At 40.3% G+C, this 22,049-nt stretch overlaps 1 protein-coding gene across 2 annotated transcripts; it reads right to left on the reverse strand.

Moving 5' to 3' along the window:
- Nucleotides 1–525: 525 nt before the first annotated feature.
- Nucleotides 526–20,765, reverse strand: SPDL1 (spindle apparatus coiled-coil protein 1). Of its 2 annotated transcripts, none has more exons than XM_030957671.1 (14): nt 20,712–20,765; nt 20,327–20,410; nt 19,186–19,233; nt 17,294–17,472; nt 15,070–15,246; nt 14,569–14,763; nt 14,117–14,266; nt 13,383–13,481; nt 12,453–12,563; nt 9,928–10,068; nt 8,317–8,426; nt 7,571–7,758; nt 6,051–6,396; nt 526–1,324 (listed from the first exon to the last, which is right to left on the reverse strand). In XM_030957671.1, exons 4-14 carry the CDS (start codon nt 17,450–17,452, stop codon nt 1,177–1,179), a joined length of 1,824 nt encoding a protein of 607 aa, XP_030813531.1. In that variant the 5' UTR covers nt 17,453–17,472; nt 19,186–19,233; nt 20,327–20,410; nt 20,712–20,765; the 3' UTR covers nt 526–1,176. The 2 variants fall into 2 exon arrangements, with proteins under 2 accessions (XP_030813531.1, XP_030813529.1); XM_030957669.1 differs by having other exon boundaries at nt 20,315–20,410.
- Between the last annotated feature and the right edge of the window lie 1,284 nt (nt 20,766–22,049).

The raw sequence follows: 22,049 nt of genomic DNA on the forward strand, positions 1-22,049 counted from the left end.
CTGGGCTGTGCCTAAACAGAACTGTGCAGAAATGCTCTGATAATGGGATGGAGCTGCCTGGAAAGGGAGAAGATGGGGTCATTAAAGTCACTTTTTAGTCACTTCTGCTGTGATCAGAATTCAGTTTTTGCTGAGGTAAGTGACTGATGAGCTAAAGCCACCCACATGCACAACCAGAGTTAACAAAATCCCAGCACCACTTCAGACCTGGCAGAACTGTAAACAAACCAGGGGGTTGCAAGACTGCTCCCAAATGTATTCTTTTCATGATGGATTAAAAAAAAAGTCTTAAAGAACTTTCACCTTAATTACTCAGTCTTTTACTTAGAAACTGGCTAATCCATTCACCAGAGGGAGCTCAAATTGTAGTACCATGACCCAAATGGAGTAATCCAACTTCCATACAAATAACTAGCTTAAAAGGTCTCCTCAATTTTTTTTCATGAGCTTCAGAAGTTACAGAGTTTTCTCCTAAAAACATGACACAGCACCTGCATTACACATTCTTATCATTTATTGAGAGGTACTTTTTTTTTTTAACAAGAAGTTCTACAAAAGACATCACCTTCATTTAAAAAATGGATACATGTTTTTTCTCAAATACAATAGAGACTACATTTTATAATGAAAGAAATAAACCTTTATTTTAATTAATAGAACAAATACAAGAATCCATAGAATTTTAAACACTGACCAACAAAACACATGGAGTGATTCACATGCACTTTTGCAAATAGGTCAGCCTTCAAGCTGGAAAGTAATACATTAGGAGGAAAAATATTAACAACTCTGAATCTGAAAACTGGAAGAAATTTAGGAGCACATCACTTAGTTGAGTTCTCCATCAACCCTGTCTAGTCTGTCTTACCATATAATAAAACCTCTGTCAGCCAGAACTTCTCCTCCACAACAGCCCTGTGCTTCAAAGAAAGCAATGAATGTGTTTGGAGAGACTGCCAAGAGTGGAGAACAGGCCACACCTCAGGTCAAGGGCAGGGAACATCAGAGGTGCCCTTGGGGAAGGCATCAAAAGTGCAGCTCTGCCAGGCAATCACACCCCCATAACAGCAGGCAGATCAATATTCAAGTTAGCAACCTGTGCACTGGTGAGAGAGTTCCCAGAGCAGCTCCTGCTGCAGCAGGACCCCAGAGTGTCCAGGGTCCCTGAGAAGTGACTCACTGCTGAGCACACTGAGTTTCAGAACTTGCCTTAGAAGATACATACAACGTGGAATGTTTTTTCTTCTGGGGTTTCTTCTCTGTTGAGATTTTAGTTTCTCTCTTATCTTCTTCTGTAGTTTCAAATCTGGATTCAGCTGTTAACCTACAGGCAAAGCAACCATTCTAAATACATATTTAGTTAATATAAACCAGGAATAAAATAAGAATTTCAGGCAAAATCAATAAGCCAGCTGGCAAACAAGACCATCCATATACAGAGACAGAGCAAGCATGGCTTAAGAAGAAAATGAGATTAAACCAAAGCATTTTTATATCACATTTCAACACTTAAAGCTTCCCCCCACACCTCAGCTGCTGAAATGTTTGGTAAGAAAGGTTATTGAATATGTGAAGTGGCTGAGATCAGCCTTCAGAAACACCAGTGACTGTGTCATGCACAGAAAGGAGATTCAGTCCCCAAAAGCACAACTCCAAGTGAAAAGTCTGAGCAACATCAAAAGTCTGAGCAATATCACACAAATGGGATGAAATCAAGCTTCTTGCTTCTACATCACCAACAACCTACCCTTAAAATAATATAATCCTTTCAACCTCATTCTACACAACTGTGGCCTTCAGCTTAGTGCTTGAATATCTTCAGCTGGGGGAAGATTTATTTTCAGGCTCTAAATGGTATCATTTGTCCACTGACAGGTTTTAATTCTGCTATGAATGTAAATGGGGATAAAACTGTCTCATTGCTGTTAGAAAGATAATTTTGAAATCAAAACATCAGATTGTGCTCAGATGCCTAAATCTTGCTTTTAATTTAATGAACATGCAAACATGCCATTAGAACAACTGATGAATAGTGATATTTTACCCAACCAAATTACCCACAGCCCATTGACTGTTACACATGATTATTTTCACAAAGACAGAAATTATGGAAAATGAAGTTCCAAATTAAACATCATTTTATATAACAACACAAACTCTACACTTATTATCAGCACATACATTAAAGCAATTCTCTGGTGACCTTATGGATTTTTAGTGGTCTCAGGAGCCCTCAGTGAGCACTATGGACATCTGCTTTCAGTGATGTTTCTCCCAAAAAAATAGCTGTTACTCGGTTGTTAGAGACTTATTTGCAATACAGAAAGGTGCAGCTGAACATGAGGACTATGAAAGGAGCTGTAACAAAAAAATTTGGGGAAATTCAGCTACAGATTCAGATTGCTGTCAAAGTATGATGCATTGCAGGCCTTGTGCATGTTATTCCCTATAAGCACTGTCTCAACAGGCTGAAGAACACCAGGCTCTGCTGGGCACCTCCTCTAGATCAGGGTTTGCTCCACCATGTGCTTTGCATTAAGGCCATTCAGGAATTATTCAGGGAAGAAAGAAATGTGTTCTCAGTAGCCATCATGTGGTTTGCACTCCCCCAGCAGCTGCAGGTGGGGATGGAGAACTTCTGTCCATGAACCTGCTCCTATGACAGATTCCCTTCATTAGTCCCTCCCACTCTTCTGCCTTAAACAACCCCTGTCCAAGGCCACCAAAACCACTACTCCAGTGGCCAAAAGTGCCAACAGAGTCCCTATAAACAAGCAGAGAGAACTCAAACCAGAAGAACAAATAAAAACCACATTCACTTCAATTATGTTCCAAAGCAGCACAAGTGGATTTAGACACAATATTGCCCTTTTATGGTATTATATAATTCTCTTAGGCTGTAATGTAACAAGTCTGGCAACCACATTCACCCTGTGCCTCTTGGGGAGGAGAAGACAGAAGCCAGGACTGAGGGAGTGAAGCTGAGCCTGAGAAGAAGGGCTGGGGCAGTTTTCTTCCTTCCTTTCTCACTGTCCCACTGTCTTTAGCTGGCAGGGAGTTAATCTTCCTCAGGTCTGGTTTGCCCATGACCTCTGTCATCTTTAACCACAAGTTTCACCCATCCAATGCTCTTATCTGTCCTAGGGAAGAGAGGGAGGAGCAGCTGAGGTTCACCCCACAGCCCACACCCCTTAGAGCCCTGTCCTGGTTCATGAGGCATCAGCACAGGGAATAGACCAGAAATAACAGAGAACGGTTAAACACTTCAAGCAAATGCTGGTGAAATTATTACATGATTCAAGCTTTGAACTGAGGAATACTGGGGCTCCTTCCACCTGCTTAAGGAAGATGAACTTGTTTCATCAGGTGGAGTTTTACTTCCCAAGGCTGAGAGCTGTGCCAAAAACCCCAAAGAGTATTATTAGTGTATCCAGATCTCCTGCTGAGCCAAATGGCCACAGGCAATTGGACAAAGCCCAAGTGAAGTAGATTTTGTGTGTGTAATCCAACTAAATAATTTAAGGGCACAAATAAACTCTTAGACATTCAAGCTCTTCTTTAGATCAAACTCAGGCAAACAACCTCAAATCTCAATGCAATATAAACTGTGCAGCAAGGGGTAGAGTTTGCTATTTCACTTTAAGAAGGGAAGAAAAGCATTTCAATAGAGAAATGTATCTTTCTATTGACCAGTTAGCCAAACAAGAGATCACTGCACATAACCTTTGCATTGCCAGAGTTCCAGTATGCATTGAGAAGTAATAATCACCACCTGAATATTTAAATCTGTAGTCTCAACACTCTCATATCATAACCTGATCAGTGCCACCACCTAATGAGCTACTCCAGTGCTGGCTGGAGCCCTCTGGAAGGACAGAGGGGCCCTGCACACACATCTGTTGGCTGAGATTATCCAGCTGTACCTGTTAAACCACCTCAGCAAGGAAGTCTCTTCACACAAGGGAGTTTGTCACCTCCACAAGCACACCCAGATCACTTCTGACCACTTCCTCATTGCCTCCTGAGCTAACAAATTCAACCCCACTTTCTAGAAATTAAGTTTGCAGCCCTTTCACAGCTAAAGTGGCTCTGTTCTCCCACAATTCACAGACCAATGTCAGAGCTCCACTAATTACTGCACAAAAACTATTCAAGGCACAAAACCAACCCCCAGAGACCCCAACAGCCTTTTCAGCTGCAGCATCACATTTTAGTTAACACAAGGGCAAACACTGACAATCATCCACCCTTATTTTTTCCTCCCACAAACCTCTCCTTTTCAGGTCACTCCTGATCAGTTTGCCAATATTTTCTGTGCCCAAGGTTCAGTCACATCCATCACAGAACAGTCCAGAGATTCTTTCAGTGGAGAACAGAAATCCAGCTTCTCAAACACTCAGACTTCAACATGGCTTCCTATTTTATAGTACATCATAGGAAATCAGGGGTAAATAAATCCTTAATGTTAGCTTAATATCATGACCTGGGGTTTTAGTAGTTCATTAACATAATCAGAAACAAACAACTTTCTGCCTGGATTTGCCTTTTACAGGCTCATACTATCACCAAAAAAAGCTTAACAGCTTATATGGAGTTTTGTGGCAGCTTAATTGTGTTTGTGGTTTTTATTTTTCTAATATTTTCCATCTTTTGTTCTTTATTTGAACCAACAGCAATGGGTACAAGATTAGAAAGCTCCCTCTGAACTATGGTTTCACCTTCCTCTTTCACTTTTTCTACTCTCTCTGCTTTCCAGCATCAACTCCATAAATAATTTCCACTCCTCACCCCCTCTCCAGTAGGTTCCCTCTTGAGTTCCCATTAACTATTTCTAACAGTTTCCAGTAAGCAGCCATTTTATCTTCTTTTCCCAAAGCAGTATGAAGAAGTTAAACTTTTCATATCTGGTTACATTCTGCCTGTTCCTTTATGTGTAGAGGACATTATCAAAACCCAACACCATCACTAAATTATCCCAATCTTTCCTCTCCACTTCCATCCATATCTGACCTTCCTGATCTTCCCTCCTCACTAACAATCCCACATTTTAACACAACTACTAAAACTGCTGTTTCTGCCATATTCTCTCCACAGTTTAAGAAGACTGCAGTGTTTGGCTACTTTAAATCTGTTCATTACATCCATGCAACCTTGAGGAATTCATCCAGGAGCCAAAGAATCAATCCAATTACCCTGAATGCCATTAACATTGGCTGTTTCCTCCAGCAGATATTAGCAAGTTACAAGCCCAAAACCTCTGGACTAGCCTAGACTTTTTTTCTCTACCCCCAAACACTCGAGTATGTGTTTACAAAGAGTATGAAGAGAATACAAAAAGCATTAGTTGAAAAAGTAGAAAATCAAAGTCAGCATTGTTCTCACCAGGATAAAAAAAGCTGGAGATAATGACTGTTCTCAGTTACTTTACCATCTAGCAAAAAGTAACTTCAATTCTCAGTTCAGTGGAAAAACTTCATCCTAATTTGGCAGTTGTGTTGCCAGCTATTGTGCATCCAGACCATGCATTTGATTTGTCTGACAACACAGACAGCTCATTAATTCTCTATTATCATGTACAATGAAAATTAACACAATTCAGGTGAAAAACTACTTAAATAATTTTTAGGATTTTAGCTAAATCTGGAAGTTGCTGGGGGCTGAAATTAGGTATGAAACTGGAGCATGACTCAGCTGCCTTTATTACCTTGAGCTGTAAAACAGCTGTGGGGCAACTTTGAGGGTACCAAGAACACAAAGTTTCTGATGCTGAAGCAAACCAAGTGAGCTGTCATGCTACCTGCACACCTTAAATGTCTTCAATGGGAAAATTATTTCACAGACTGTTTCGAGAGTCTTTTTTATTAGTCAGTGTTTTAGTCCTTCTAAAAGGGAGTGAGAGGCTGAGCGTGGGCAGCCGGAGCTGAGGAATGACACTGCATGCAACACTGAGGAAATAGATAAAGCAGTGGAGAGCACAGTTCATGCAGCGAAAGAAAAGAGATGCAGGTCTGTGCTGAGGGCCTTGAGCACAGACAGAAGCTGACACTGACCTGGGGACAGCTGGAGCTGAGGAATTGTTTCCACTTCTGCTACTCGAAGTAAAGGTGACGTGATTCTCATCTTGAATTCTAACTCTTTTTCTTTCTTTTTCAGGTTCAACAATGTTTCGTATTGCCTGCAGAGCTGTGTGCAGTGGGGATGCTTGGACAGGCTGTTTTTTTGGAGAAGCATCACTTTGCTCCAGGGTCTTGGTAGTTGTCTTTTTCCCTTCCTTACTTGGCAATTGAGTGAGAGCAGTTTCTTTCACTGGAGTATTTTTGCTGTCAAAGTATTCACAAGTTGCATTCACTGGAATTCTCTCCCTCTTCTTTTTAATTTTAGAACCTTTAAGTAATTCTAAAGGAAAAATGGAATATAAATTTTGTACAAAAGAGAAGCTGGAGATTACTTGTCCCCCAACATGTTCACAATAAAAGTAAGAATATTTTGCATGACTAAAGAGCTTGGAATAATTCTTAATAGACAATTTATAATTAGATATATATTTATATATATGTATTTATATATATATTTATATATATAATTTAATAGACAATTTTAATACCCTTAAAAGAATGTTTCTTCATATAATCTGATCATCCCAACAGAAGCTAACTTGAAAAAGAGACAACATCTTTCTCCTCATCCACTCTGTCTTTTCACCAAGGCTTTAAATTAAATGCTCTGAACTGCAGGTGGCTGAAGTAAGCTTCCACAAATAAGATTTTAAAGGTAAATCCTGCGGGTGTGGACAAAAACAACTTTCCTACCTGGTTCCCCATTCATGGAATCCCAGAATGGTTTAAGTTGGAAGGATCCTAAAGTCCATCTCATTCCCACCCCCAGCCATGGGCAGGGACACCTTCCACCGTCCCAGAGTGCTCCAAGCCTCATCCAGCCTGGCCTTGGACACTGCCAGGGATGGGGCAGCCACAGCTGCTTTGGACACCCTCTGATATATCTCATATAAACTTGCTCTCAAGTTTAAATGGAATCCTCTTCCTCCACAGCTCCCCTGTTTTGCACATACTCAGCTATCAGCAGCTTGTCAGGTGGTTGTCTCTAGTCAAAATTTAATCCATATAACCTTGAGCTGCTAAACTCTTTTCCTGTAAATGCTTTGCACCTTATTCCAAAGCTCCCATCAGCTGCCTACACCTAGAGAGCTGAGGATTCTCATCACCACCACAAAGACACTGCTGCTATTATGGGAAACACCTGAGATTTGATCCCGCCCACTTGAGTCTGGTTATCTACCTGTGCTCTACAAAGCCCCTGAACTGCCATTTTTAACTGTAAAATTGCATTCTTTGGTCTCCTCCAGTCAGTGTTCACACATTCAAGTGAGGTCTTGAGCAAGGCAGGGCTTTTCCACTTCAGCTCAGCAGATTTTGGATCAGGTTATTTCACAAAGCCAGCTATTTAAGCATTAAATTCTGGAACTAAAACAATGTCTTCCTGTTTAATGTCATTCCATTTCTAAAGGCTGAGAAAATCAGAAATTTATATTTTCCCTGATAGAAGTTTTTACCTTCAGGTTCGTATTTCATTTTCAGCTCATCCAGCATAACCCGCAGGTTCATATTCTCACTCTGACAAGCCTGCAAATGCCTCTCATTTGTGAAGAGCTTCCTTTCAAATTCCAGGACCCTTTGGCTCTCATACAGAGCTTTCATTCTCTGCAGGGATAGCTCATTTTTCAGTGTTTCAGTTTCCTTGCTGGGATGGGAGGAAAATTATAAAATCAGTCACACTTGGATTAGTTTGGGTTTTTTTCTTTTAGTAAAGCAACAACTAAGCAGTGAACTTCACCTTAAATTGGTATTTATACATTAGTAGGAAAAAATCAAGCTTTTCTTTGTCCTATAAAACATTTTGAGTGTTATTATCTCACTTTTTATAAGAGAAATAAACATACATAGCCTAAAGACTAAGACTTTTCATACACTTTCCTTAGAGATCAACTTTTAATTTATTCAAGGTCTCAACTGCCCTGTATCTAGGAGTATTAATGACATTTCTGGAAGAAAGCAATAATCATAAACAGTATTTCTGCTGTTATCTTCTAAAATATAAATGAAACTACAAAAAAGAAAAAACAACTCTCAGTCCTATAACATAAGTCAGATTGGTTCCACAGCATTAGAAAATGCAACAGGAACAAAACCCATCTGCACATGGGTACGTGCAGTAACATACACCAGTAACAAAAAAGGAAGGATAAAAACAAGTACCTAGAAGATAACCCTGCCACAACCTCAGGCTGGAATCACTTACTTGGAGTTGTCAAGTTTAATCTGCAGTAAATCTGCATAGTAACCATTTTCAGAGTCACTTCCTTTCGCTCCATTAGTGGGTCTGGACTCCTCCATGTTCTCATATAAACTCTGATAAAGAACAAGTGTCAGCTTGTCAGGCAGTGACCTTTCAGAAGCACATTAGCTTAGTTCTTAGGAGACATTTTCTATGCATTTTGATGGTGAAGGCTCGTCATAGAGGGATTTAAACACAGATGATAAAACTCAGCTGCTCTGACTACTTTCTCATTTGTTACAAATGTCAAATAGCACTAAAACTGACAGCTCTCTCTCATTCACTGAAAAAAGGGGAAAAAAAAGTGAGCTATCTCAACTCCAGAAGGTTTGCAAGAAGAAAGCTGTGCTGTTTTTTTCTGCAGTGCTGTTTTTTTACTTGAAAATACAGGATATTTAGTTAACCCACAGGGAATTTTTCTCAGCATTTATTTCTAGGCTCAGCAGCTGGACCCAGAGGAATATCAGCCATGCTCATCAACAGTCAAAATCTCAAAATCAATTACATATTTCAGATGAGGAAGTTGGTTCATAGTAAAGATGTTGTAACATGTCATACTGGGACTTTTGTTTGGTGATTTTTTTCTGAACAAGCAGTACTCAAATTTAATCCTGTCCCAGAGATCTCCCAGGCCTCTGTCAGTCACTGCCTACAGATACTTTTGGTGGTTACTGGAATCAATCATTCCATTTGCCAACTCTGCTTATTTTTATGGTCTAGAGACAGAAATAAGTACAGATCAAGCTTAAGCATGACAAAACTGGCAAAACAATCAGGCTTCCTCAATTATAGTTAAAATGGGTTAAGCCTGGCTTCAGACCAGGTTATTGGGTTAATTACAGAATACAGGAGGCTATCCTGGAATGCACAGTCCTACTGCACAAACAAATACACCTCAGTTTGCATTCCAAAGCTCTGATAAGAAAGGGCCAAACAAGTCCAGAAACAAGCAAGAATTAAGAAAGGCTGCAGTTTTCCACTCTGAAAACACACAAACATCAGCAGTAGTACATTGGTGTATATAGGAATCCTCATGTGGTTCTCACTTTTCAAAACACTGACAAGATGTTTTCAGGTTGCATAAGAGGACTGAAAAAACTGCTTTACAAGGATAATTAAGCACTTCAGTTGTGCTAGAAAAGAGCTGCAAAGCTAAGACACATCAAGAAAATAAATATCCAGGAAATTCAATAGAGCTGAGGCACTAAAGGCTAAATCCTAGGCACACACAGTAGAAGTGCCAAATGAGTGCACCTTCCCAGGGAAAAATTGGATGCCACAGCTCAGTGAGCTCTGACCAAGTAACTATAAACGATATGAAGGTGCTTCACATAGGACAAAAAAATTGTTTCCTCAACCCAGGTGTTGAGTGGGGTATAATTTTCTGCTTCTCTGCACTTGAGGAGTCTAATATTCTCCAGCTGCAAAATGCAATTCAGGTCAAATAAAGATACCAGTCAGCTTTTGGATACCTTTTTAAACCTGAGCATGGACTTCAGATAGTTCTCATGATTCTTCTTGTTTTCATGTTTTAGGTTCCAATTACAATTTTCTACTTAATTAAAAACCACGTACCTTAAATTTTTCTAGCTGCCTCACTTTCATAAGAAGATCTTCTATTTCACCATTCTTTTGCTCCAACATGGACTGTAAGCGTTCCAGCTGATCAAATTCTGCCTGGGAGCCTTTCAGCTGCAGCAGTGTAGCCATCTGCAGCTGGAAAAAAGGAAAAAACTATTTACAACAAGTACTGGGATTAGTGACTGAAAATCCCAGCCTTTTGCACAGAATTGGTTACTCTAGCCTTGTAATTCTAAACCTGAATATAGAAGGGCACTGGGTGCTTGAACTCAGTATCCATAACACGATCCCAGCAATTCTCAGCACAGACACCCCAAGGCAGAAGACAGCTGAGATCTCAGTGAGCAGTGCAGCCCTGGGGTGTCCCACTCTGCCAAGGACACACACAGCATTCCACACCCACCATCAGCACCAAGCCAGCCAAAAGCCAGTCTCAGTCCAGGCTGATTTGTCAGAGCTGAAATGCACCTCGAGAACTCACTCAGGAAAACCTAAAGTTTAACCCCCCATTTTTTTCCGTTGTAACACCACCATGTTTGCCTTCCACAATATTAACCCAAGAATTTCAGCTTTTTCTGCTTCTCTAATGGAACACCTCCTTTGAGGCAAAAGAACACCCTCTGTCACTATAAAGTTATAAAAATCTTACATTTACATCAATATTTCTGTTGGTGTTAATATTGAAGTATAAGGGTCTTAACACATTTAGTTACAGGTGATACATCAGACATTTAAACCAGAAACAGAATAAATGAAAGACTTCACAAGGTGTTAATGAAAACTGAGGCATTTTTTAATCAGTCTAGTCAGTATGGATAAGGTAACACTGGGAGAAATCACACGGAAAGGATCAAGTGAAAAAATGACATTACAGAGAGAGCATTTACCCTATAGAATCCCTTATGTCAGCTAAAGGGTATTGATGATTCTGTGCACAAAGTAGACTCAATCAAAGACTCAATCATCTCCTCAGAGCTTCAACAGGATGTAAGGGAGGCAAAATTGTAAACTCCACCTCACTGGCTGCCTAAAACTATCCTCACAGCTCCCAAGCACAGACACCCAACCTTTTTCCCTTTTCCCTTAAAAGCCTTCCTGCTAACTGTCAGAATTGCAAATTGCAGCTGATCTACATAACAAGGAACTTAAAGAAACTGGAAAGGATGCTCTGGACTAGGCAAAATACACTAGAGGTGGGAAAGCTTTCCCAGGAGTGCTGTGTACATTCTGTTCAGGAGTCAGATCCTCAGGATTTACCAGTAATTACCACAAAGTGAGGTTCTTCAACTAAAGATGCAACAGCAGTTACCCTCTCCTGTGGGGTAAGCAGCTTTGAGTGGAGAGATCAGCTAAACTCAGATTGAGCTTTAACTGGCAGCATCTCAGTGCAGCACAACACAGAGAGGATGCTAACAGGGATTTAAGGCAGCAGCTTAAGCAAAACAGCTGTCCTAACAAACCACTCATCTCCTGTACTATCAGAAAAAATCAGAAAGAATTTCAAATAAAAGCATTAAATACTAGGACAGGGATATCAATTTGCCTCCATTTTTGGTACTTTTAGTATTAGGTGTGTTTCTTACACCATTCAATCAGTATGACTGACTTACCCCCATACCACAAAGAGAAAATTTCCAAAGGAACTGATCCTACCCAATCACTGTCCTCATTCAAATCTTTGCTGTATCAGTAGGGTTTTTCTTCTCCCTTAAGACCATTGTTTAAACTATTTTCAACCTACTCCACAAAATCTAGCTAATACAAACCTTCAGTGCAACTCATCCTAATCACCCTTGATGTTTAAGCACTCTCCTCAAACTGCATGACCAAGCAGTTGATCAACATGAAAGGATCCACTTTAGCATTAGAAAAATCTTGAGACCAACATGAAAAGAGCTGGCAGCTCTGCAGCATCACCTTGACATGATCTTTTAAATCAGCATCTGCTAACTAGTCCTCAACAATATTAACCAACAAGCTCCTATCCTATTTAACTTAAAGAGTTATGAAAGTTATGACTTATTCTTACACCAAAAATAGATAAAAGCGAGAAGAAAAAATATGGACAAAGACAAGAAAGCAACACAGAGGTAGAAAAGCCCAAACCCCTACAGTGTGATGGTGGTAAAAGCCTGTCTTTTTCTTTATGCTCATTCCTAACAACCACAGTTAACGTACATATACTTGATTCATGTAGTACACGGATTGGAGAAGAAAAGCAAAAACAATTACCAAGACAAACTGAATGCTAGCTGGACTGACAGGAGTTGTGTTTTACTTTTATCCATTAAACAACTACTGCCAAAGTGAGCAAACATGGTGCCTTCACCTTAAGGTGGATGCCGCTGGTCCATAGGAGTCAAACAGCACCAACATCATCTCACTTGTTTTTTCTCCCATTTCCCTCCCCCCAGACTACTGCACCACATTTCAAAGACAACAAATCCCCTGGCCTGTGCATTAAAGCAGTGCCTTATCAGACCCAAGGACACCCTGGAGTATTACAGGAATCATCCTACCTTCATTCTTTGCAATTGTTCTCTACTGAATGCATGCTGTTTTTGTAGGGACTGATATTTTACTTTCACACTGATCAGCTGTCGTTCCATTTCTGCCCTACGGTCCTCCACCTACAGAACATTGTGAACAATTATTATTGGAAAATCACAACACTTGCTGTCACTTGGATCATTAGCTTGATAAGGACATGTGCCTAGCAATTGGTGTTCAGTCTGCAAACATTGCTTTTCCAGCAACAGTACTTGAAAATACAGGCTACTATCTTAGCCTTGTGATGGAAGTGAATAGACAGTGCCACTGAAACCCAATCAGTGAAATGCAACAGATTTTTCTTTTGTTCTTTTGATATCAAAATTAAGGAACATTTCATATGCTTCAGTGTTGCTGTAGAATAGTTTTGTCCATTGGCAACAGAACAAACAGTTTAAAATAATCTGAACTGTTTCCGAAGTTCACCCATCCCCTGGATGCTGCCATGAAACAATGCTCCGTATGCATTTAACTCTTACTCAAAAGCTAATTCCAAAATCCTCCCAAAAGCTCAAACATCCAGACATTTCCAAGAAGTGTGTAAGGCAGCTTTTAGCAGCAACTGTTAATATTTCACATACTGTCTCCTACATTAAAGATGGATTTATCAGCTGAACAAAACTTAAAATCAAGAGCTGCAGACAGAAGCATCATGAACCCTCAGTCACAACTTTTGACTTGATAGTCAAATAACTTGAAGTGATTCCATTAAATTTACTATTTCCTTATCTACAGAAAGAGCATCAAATGGTTTTCCACGTGTCAGATCAACACTGAAGTCATACTTGAGGAATAGAGATAGATGCTGGCCAGATCAGGTGCAGATACTCCCATATTTTCAATACAATATAAGAAAGAAAACTGAAAATACTTCTCAGGCATCTGTTGCATAGTTGTACCTCAGCAAAGAGAGAATTGCCTTTACTTGTAGGATCCAAAGATTGCTGCACTGCATGATCCAGCTGAACCTGAAGCTCCTGATTAGCCTCATGAGCTTTCTAGATTAAAGCAAAGAGGATATTAGTCATTTAAGCATCTGATGTACTGCACACACAAATTTAATCAGATAGCTTTAACTCTTTTTGATTTCCTATACTTTAGCAGAGATTCTATTGTACTGAAGGCCTTAACTGTACATACAGTTCTTAGTTCTAGTAACTAAGAGACAAATTCATTTCATTTCACTAGAACACTTAATATTCCACTTGTTCTTCAGGACAAGAGCACAACTAAAAGCCTTTAAGGGTAAGCTTTGATGTTTGGCAACTGGATTCATGATATTTAGATCACTTTCCCAGCTGTGTTCATCAGTGACAAATGCTCTACTTCCCAGTACAAGATTCTCCAAGGCATTCAGCAGGAACTTGAAATAAAAAGGAGAATTCTGCCAGTGACCTGTGAGAAGGTCCCCAAGAGGCAGAACAGTGCCATGCAAAGGCTCTCCTTTCACAGCTGCCACAAAACAAGGCCAACAGAGAGCTTTTACCACCAGGCAGCACTAGACATGACCAACCATTATCCTTCCCTTTCCCCTCTGTCTCACAACTCCTCAAAACTCCTCCTTCACCAAGAACCACAACACAGCTTGTGCAATTTGGGATTATCTACCACTGTGAATAAAAAGTAAGAATACCTCTAATGCATTGCAGTAAAAGACAACTTCTTTTTCCCTCTCTTCTTTCTCCCCCTGCAGCCGCTCCAGCTGGTTCCGTAAGTTGCTGTTCACAAGCTCCAACTGTTCCTTACTGCACTGCAGCTCACTCAGCTTTTCTTCATCACTGGCCTAAACAAACAAAAAACAAGCATGAAATGAAAAATATTTAAAACAACTGAAAGACAAGCTGGCCTAAGTAAACCAAAGCCATTTATTAGCAGTAATTAGTTTTAATACAAAATATTATCTTGAAGAAGGTAAGGTATTAAAACCCAGCTATTAAGGCTGTCATTTTTTGCTGTGCACATTGTCTGAATCAAAGCCAATTCTAACATGGCACTGTAGACAGCACACCTAAAAATGAAATGAGCAAAATGACAGAATTTCATCTTCAACTAGGCTACACTGCAAATGCAGAGCTACTCACACACCTTCTGACTCTGGAGCTCAGTGAGCTCTATCTGCAGGCTGAGCATTTCTGAGGACATGGTCTCATGGACACGCTCAGACATCATGTGCAGTTCTTCTGACTTGGCAGCAATGATTTCCTTCTGATGCTCCACTTTTTGTCTCAGTTGTTTCTCTGAGAGTCGGGTTTCATCCAGTTCTGCTTTCAGGTTCTCCAACTTAAAAACAGTTGATAACTAAATAGTATCATTTCATGGTAAATTCTTGAAAAGCACAATGCTTCTGACTGTTCCAATTACAGAAAATGTCGTGGAAACACAAGAGTAGCTTTTAAAAGTAAGCATTGGAATTCAACGTAATTCATAAGTGACTACACAGATATTTTTTAAAAACCAACCAAACAAGCTACTATACATTGTAAATATTTATTATTTCTTTTGGTAGTTAAGAGTGCAATTATAAGTTAAGCAAATAGTATCTAAAATGGTATTAACAATTTTTAAGCTATATATTAGTTATCAAACCTTGTTTTTAAGGTCACTGATTTCTTGTCCATAGGCTCTGTCAAGCTGCTCTTTCTGTTTATCCAGTTGCACATTTTGCTGTTGCTTAAGGGACTCGCACTCAAAATTCAAACTTTCCAACATTCGATTCTTGAGTTCAATTTCTCTCTGAAGTGTGTATTTCTCTTGTTCAAATTTCTGAAAGAAATGACAAATAATAAATCTAGATGTAATTGTACACTGTTCCCTAAGCATTTATGAAAAAGCTCAGGCTTAGAACCAAGATGCTTGTAGCTCATTTAATCTTTTGTTGGGAGTGCCAATTAGAGAGTTGTAATATCCATGTTATAAAAAAATTAAAATAACTGCTCTAAAATGTTATGATTTATAAATGCTGCATTTATAATTTGATTGTGAAATATTCTCTTCTTCATGGAAACTGTGTATTTCTTTGCACCCAACATGAAAGGTATGGGTATCTTTTCTGCAAGTGCCATAAATTTAGCCAGAGTTTATATGCCCCTTCTACCACTACAGAACCCAATTATGTTAAAAATTGCTACAGTCCATCAAGCAGAACAGCTGAGATCAATAGTTTTTTTAAGACAGCTGAATTGTCTGTTTCATAATAAATCCCATCAACTCTTCCAGAATAAAGAATAATGTTTTAAACAGCTTCTATCTATGCTTGATTGCATGCTTGTTAATTATGAAGGGCAGCTTCATTTTACTCTTCCATTCAGCCAGCAATTAAGGAAAAGAAAATCTAGAAAGCAAAAAAGGTAAAAAAGAAGCCAAATAATCTAAACATACAGACTTTTTTTTCCTTTTCAAAATAACCCAACTCTTAAGACACAAAACAGAATTAAATAAAAAACTGAAAGCTGCCAGGTATCTAAGTGACCTCTGTAGCCTAGACACAGCTTATCAAGGACAGGCTTTGCTCTCAAATAGCCAGGGCCGGAGCTTTAACACAGAGATAAAGACTGGCCACAGGACAGGTTTGGGATTGCATTGCTTGGCCAGAGCCAAGAATGACAAAACCCCAGCAAGAATCTGCCTGCACACTGCTACAGAAAAGCACACAGAGCTTTCTGAGAGGCTTTTGTGCCTGCTGGTAGAACCCACACTTGTGCTCACAGTAACTGCCTTGAATTACTGGCCTCAGAGTGCACAGGGGAGAGCCAGAGAGATTCAAAAGCTCTGAAGAACCTCTTGGGTAAGCACAGCCCACACAAAATGTTATTCTACTGTATGAAGGCTCACAATCCCTACCCTCCACTGCTGGAATCCAAGTTACCAGCCAGGCTCAGAAGGTGGCTCCAGCCTCTCACACAGGATCACAACCCACGGGAGCAGCTTGACAACTCAGTACCTGCCCTCTGTGCAGGTCAGCAGGACAGGATCATCCTGCCCTGCCTTCCTTGGAACCTGTGCCTTCAATTGCCCCTCACACTAAACTTACTAATGCTGAACTGACCAGAATAAAAAATTCTGTCCATTCAGAACAGCAGAGTGCTGCAACCCTCCAGCTGCTACAAAACAAACACTTCAGCTCTATCCCAAGAGAAGTGATGGATGCACAACCAGAAGCAGACTAACTGAAGATAAATTATTTATCTGAAACATGAGCTGGCTGAACACAAAGATGACCATTAAAGCCTTTATGAAAAGTGGAAGATATTTCCCCAACTGAAATCTTCTCAAACAATTACTAAAAAGAAAACTAAATAATACCTCTGTAACTTAGCACTATACTACTCCTTTTTCTGGGCTGCAAAGAATTGTGCTAAAAAGTTCAGAACCTCTGGGTATTTGGAAAATTTGAAAACTTCACTAGAGAAGAAATCAATTTTACCGTCTTGCTGCTAGCATTCTTTGCACAGCTTTTAAGTGATATAAAGTTGACTGGGAGAGCATACATAAATGGATTGCTAAACAGAGGGAAAAAATGCTCTGAAGCAAATTTATTTTAGCATTTAGCACTCATTTTACATTAAAGGCAATTAGTCCTACATGATACTGAACACTTGATGCATAATTAGCTATGAAACCTTCTCCCAGTTAGATACAATTATGCTCAATGTCTTACAGCTGAGAAAAAAGCCCTCTTACAACTACTCAGAGGTTTATTAAAATTAATCTAGATGCTAGAAGGCATGTAAAACACCTGTGCCTTTCAGAAAACAGTTAAGATAAAACAAAGTTCTGGTTTTGAACTTGGAGAAGAACAGGCAGTCATCACCTCAGTTTTCTCAGTCAATTCACAGCGTGTTTGATCCAGCTGATTCTGAATCTCACTCTGGGACTCCAGTAAATGCAAACCATATTGTGCTGCCTTTCTTCGCTCATTTTCTGCTTCCTTGAGTTGCTGTTTAAGGCTTAAAATAGTCTCTGCCTCCATTTTTCTTTTTTTATTTAACACTGCAAAGAAAAAAATATTACTTAAAAATATATTGCAGTAAATTCATTTTACAGGTAAGAGTAGTTATCTGAAAGAAGTTATTGGATTTCCTTCCTTAACCAGGATAGAACCAAATATTTTTGCAATACAAGACCCAGAAAAAGCTCACAAGCAGACCTGTGAACAGTAAAATAACTGAAATAGTTATTTCTTCATAAACTTGGTTACTGCCTTATTTTTGATTATATCTAACATGCAGCAAGAGCACTCCTGTGCAGCCAGCCTGCTTTCTTTGTACAGCACAACCAGAGTTAATTTAGGATAGAGCTCTCTTGCCAAGGACAAGACAATTAAATAACATTAGAAAAACACTTGGCTGACACTATTTTCTCTGTGTTACAAACCAAGCCCCACTAAGTCCAGCACTCCTCGTGTACAGAAATAACACTTAAGATTGGCGTAGGCAGCTGCCTTAGCAGGACAGTGCACTCCTAATAACATTATGTGGGATAGAGAAACAGATAAAAGGTGAGCAAGGGAAGAGTCAAAAATAGAAGCCCTGTAAAATATATGGAGTTTAACACAGGGCTTTGCATTTATTTAAGTGCTTAATGGAGTGTTTCAAAATTTAGTTTACTTGTTGGTAAATAATAATCTCCTTGTCACATTTCAGAAAATTCGTCCTTTTCTAACTGTAGAGTGTAAGAAAGACAGAAGGTGAATTTTACAAAAAAGTTAGTCAAAGTAAACCCAACAAACCAAATATTTAAAAAAATAAAAATCAAGTCAAATGAATACCATAAGCTTGTATGACTACTTGCTCTCAAATCTGCTAAATCAGCCTGCTGCAAAAAAATCCTATTAAGACAGAAAATGCTAAGTAACTTGGGTTTCTGAACAACATATGCCAAGGGGAGGAAATAACAGAGGGAGACAAAAAAATCTTGTGCTTGATTTTTCAAAGCCAGGGCCCATAACTTTGACATAATTTCAGAATAAGTAATGTAATTCTGAATTGAAGACCTCTGACTCTTGCATTTTGTTCTCACAGAAGCAATTTATTTGTTGCCATTTCTTACTGGCACACACATCATTCTCATGAATGTTGTAATAGCCATCCTTTACTTTTTTTTTTGCTAACTTTTAGTCAACATGAATAACTCCTAGGGGAGTTACTCAGCTTCTATAATAGAAAAGAATTTAATCAAACATGCAGAAGTAATTGCACCATTACTGTGCCAATTCCTTTCCAAGGCACAAGACAGAAATGATCACATTCTGATTTTTGCATTTTCTCCTCACTTGTTGCTACCCAGGTTTAACACATACAAAGAGACTTTGTCCAGCCAGGCTTTGAAACCTCAGTTTTCACCTCTAACCACTGCAATGCCTCAAATTCTAGTTTTACATTTATACTAAAATAAGCCAGTGAAACCCAGGAATTTTGCATACCAATAATTGAGAATCATCAGTTTTATACTAATGCAAGGACAGGGACACGACATACAATTTAATAATGAAGTATTTAAGACAAGGTGTCTTAATACAATACAAGAACACAGGTAACAACTTCTGACGTGCATTAGTAAAGAGGATGAAAGAATCTTTGTTCACTTACATAAACAGAACTTTAAAAATAACTTTATTCTCTGATCACACAATAGCATAGAGGCAACACAGCCATTTGGCAGTTCCCAGTTTACTAACTTAAATGAATAACATGTTTAACTCACCTCCAGAAGCCCATTGAAGTATCTCTTGACCTTATTCTTCCACTCCACCTTTAAAGGAAAAAAAGCAACAGTTGTCTAGTCTGGATGAGTCTCAGCAGCCAGCATGGCCCTCCAGAGCAGTCCCTTTTCAGAACAGGCTTAACCCTGCTGGCTGCCTCATGAACATGCAGATCACAGGCTAAGCCCCTACATAAATGCAAATCTTATTCAAATCTCAGTTTGGCAGCTGTCAGACAGTTTAGAAACAGTCAGATCAGGCAATGCTGTCAAAGGATGGAGGCTCTGCAATTTGGTCAGGGTCATCTTCCTTCTGGTACACCTGTAATTTTTAAAGGGTTTTTTGGGGGATTTTTGTCTCACTCTCTCCTACATCTTAATCTCTTTTGCATTTCTCCTCCAGTTTCACATACAAGAACTTTGAGCTCCTAATAAATTATTTACTAGACAACAGAAAAAATAAAGTATGGGTTTTTTCTTAATTTTACAGTTGAAGTATGGAGGAAAAGAGAAATAGCTTTCCTAGTCACACATTCCTGCTGACTATTTAGGGAAAATAACAAGTATGCCTTTTGGAGCACAGCCAACCTCAATTTTTCCTTGTCAACTCTGGATGAATCAAACAAGTCCAGGTAGTTTTGTTCAAAAAGCTGTACAGTGAAATAATTACCAGCAATTTAATATTGTACATGAGGCTAAGTAAATTACTCTGAAAGTAACGTTTTAAGATCAATTGAATGGGGAGCAAGGTGAGTAGGCAGGAGGGAGGAAATAACAGCCATCAGTCTTCATTTATCCTACTGAGTTACAAGAGTTACTCACTTCTGGCTAAGTATCTTCAAACATTTAATGAGAGAGTCTATGCACCTCGATTATTCAACCATTCAAAGCCTCCTTAACAAAAGTAACAGGGTAGGAGATAAAAGGCAGTCTGTTGGCAGGCCAGCTTTCTTCTCCCACTCTAGCACAGTTCTCTGTTAAAGTCCTATTCCCCAGGGCCACATGAACAGCTGGGCTGTTCTCTGATCCTGTCAGAAGTACCGGTGCATTTTGTGATCAGAAGTACAATTTTCAGGGTGGTTTTCCCCCCTTAGCCCAGGCATTCCCACGACCATTGCAGCCAGTTACTTACACGAGCCCGTACCTGCACCCACCACGCTGCACATTCAGGCTGAAAGCTTTCCGGAGCTGACCACCTTCCACAAACAGGCTCTTGGGAGGGTCGGTACTACAGAAAACAACAAATATCACACCACAGCCTCATCGCTGGGCCAGCACAGAGCCGGCTCTGGCCGCGCTGTGTGTCACCAGCGCCATGTCCCCGCTGCCTCCTCCTGCCAGGACCAGACTGGGTCTGACCCTCACACCCGGCACGGCCCGAACGGGCTCGCCTCGCTCCTCCGCGGGCCGTGGGGCAGCCAACGGCCCCACCCGCTGCAGGGAACGGCGGCCGGCACGGCAGCAGCCCCACAGAGAGCAAACCCCGCTCCCCTCACTGCCCGCCCTCGCTCGCTGCCCTCTCCCCGCACCCGCCGTTGCTGCCGTTCAAACCGGGCACCGCGGCACCACCCAAGTCTCGCGAGATCCGCCCCGCCCGCTCCGGCCCCGCCTCCCGCGCAGGGCGGGCCGTGAGGGGCCCCGTGAGGGCGGGTCCTGCCCGCGGCTGACGGAGCGGTCGCGGTGATTCTGTCTCCTCATTGCCGCCGGGTGGTGGCTGCCCCGCTTATTGGTGCTAAATACAACGTTGTCCCGAGCGCGCGAGCCAATTCGCACACCGAGTAGAGCGATTTCTGTGTTTTATTCGAGTTTGCCCGAAGCAGGAGCTGGGTGATAACACGCGAAAGGCTGGCTCACCGACCAGCTGAACTTTACGCTATTTATGCATTTCTGCAAAGGTATCAGCACTCATTGGTTACGAATTCCATAACTTTTCTATTCGTGAGTTCTCAAACCGCTGTTTGCTGTCACACCTCTGGCTCCTCACGGCGATCCTCAGCTCCCCTCCTGAGGGGATGGATGGCGCCTCCTCCTGCTCCGCCGAGCCTTTCCCTCATTCCTGTGAGTGAGGGGTGAAGCGCTTGTAGCCCAGCCGTCAACAACATTCTGGTTTTCTCTCTAGCTTGCTCTAGTTTCTGCTCATCCTCACTTCCGTACCAGGGAGGGATTTTATAGTGCTAAAGCGTCCACTATTCACAGACTTCCTAAGCAGTGAAGACCTGAGGGATATCCACGAAGAACAAAACCCATCAGCAGGAGTGTTTCACCATGGCTGTTTGGGAATCCAAGCACAAGTGTCTACAGTTTTTTTGTTTTTTTCTTTTTACCCCAAAAGAAAACCTTAGTAAATTTTACCGTTTAAGCAGTGATTAAATTTTTGATCTCTTCTGTAAGATTAATATATTTTTGTACTTATTATTCTACTTGATGTGACATCCCCAACCAAAGCCACTGCATGTAAACGTGATAGCAAATTCTGCCTTTAGTGAAATATCAAGGAATGGTTAAATGGTAAATGATTAAAAGGTTAAATTCAAGCAAAAGGCTATAAGTAGGTGCAAGGATAGCAATCCTATTTGGAGCAACTAGAACAGAAATAGGTGTCCTGAGAAAAGAGGGGCTTGGAAAATAAAGAGTTCACAGGGAAATTGACAGAGAGAACCAATAAAACACTCTTACTATCAAAATTATGCTACTTCTACTTTCCTTTCTATCAAAACGGGAGTCTAGCTTTTGTCAATAGAAATGGGATTAAAAATTAAATACAGAACTGTCTAGACAGGCAAGAATACCAAGTTGATTAAAACAGGGACAGGAAACAACACAATCCTGTTCTAATCCTGATTCTGCTGCATTCACAGTGTGATTAA

Source organism: Camarhynchus parvulus, chromosome 13 (assembly GCF_901933205.1).
Source record: "Camarhynchus parvulus chromosome 13, STF_HiC, whole genome shotgun sequence".
NCBI lineage: Eukaryota > Metazoa > Chordata > Aves > Passeriformes > Thraupidae > Camarhynchus > Camarhynchus parvulus.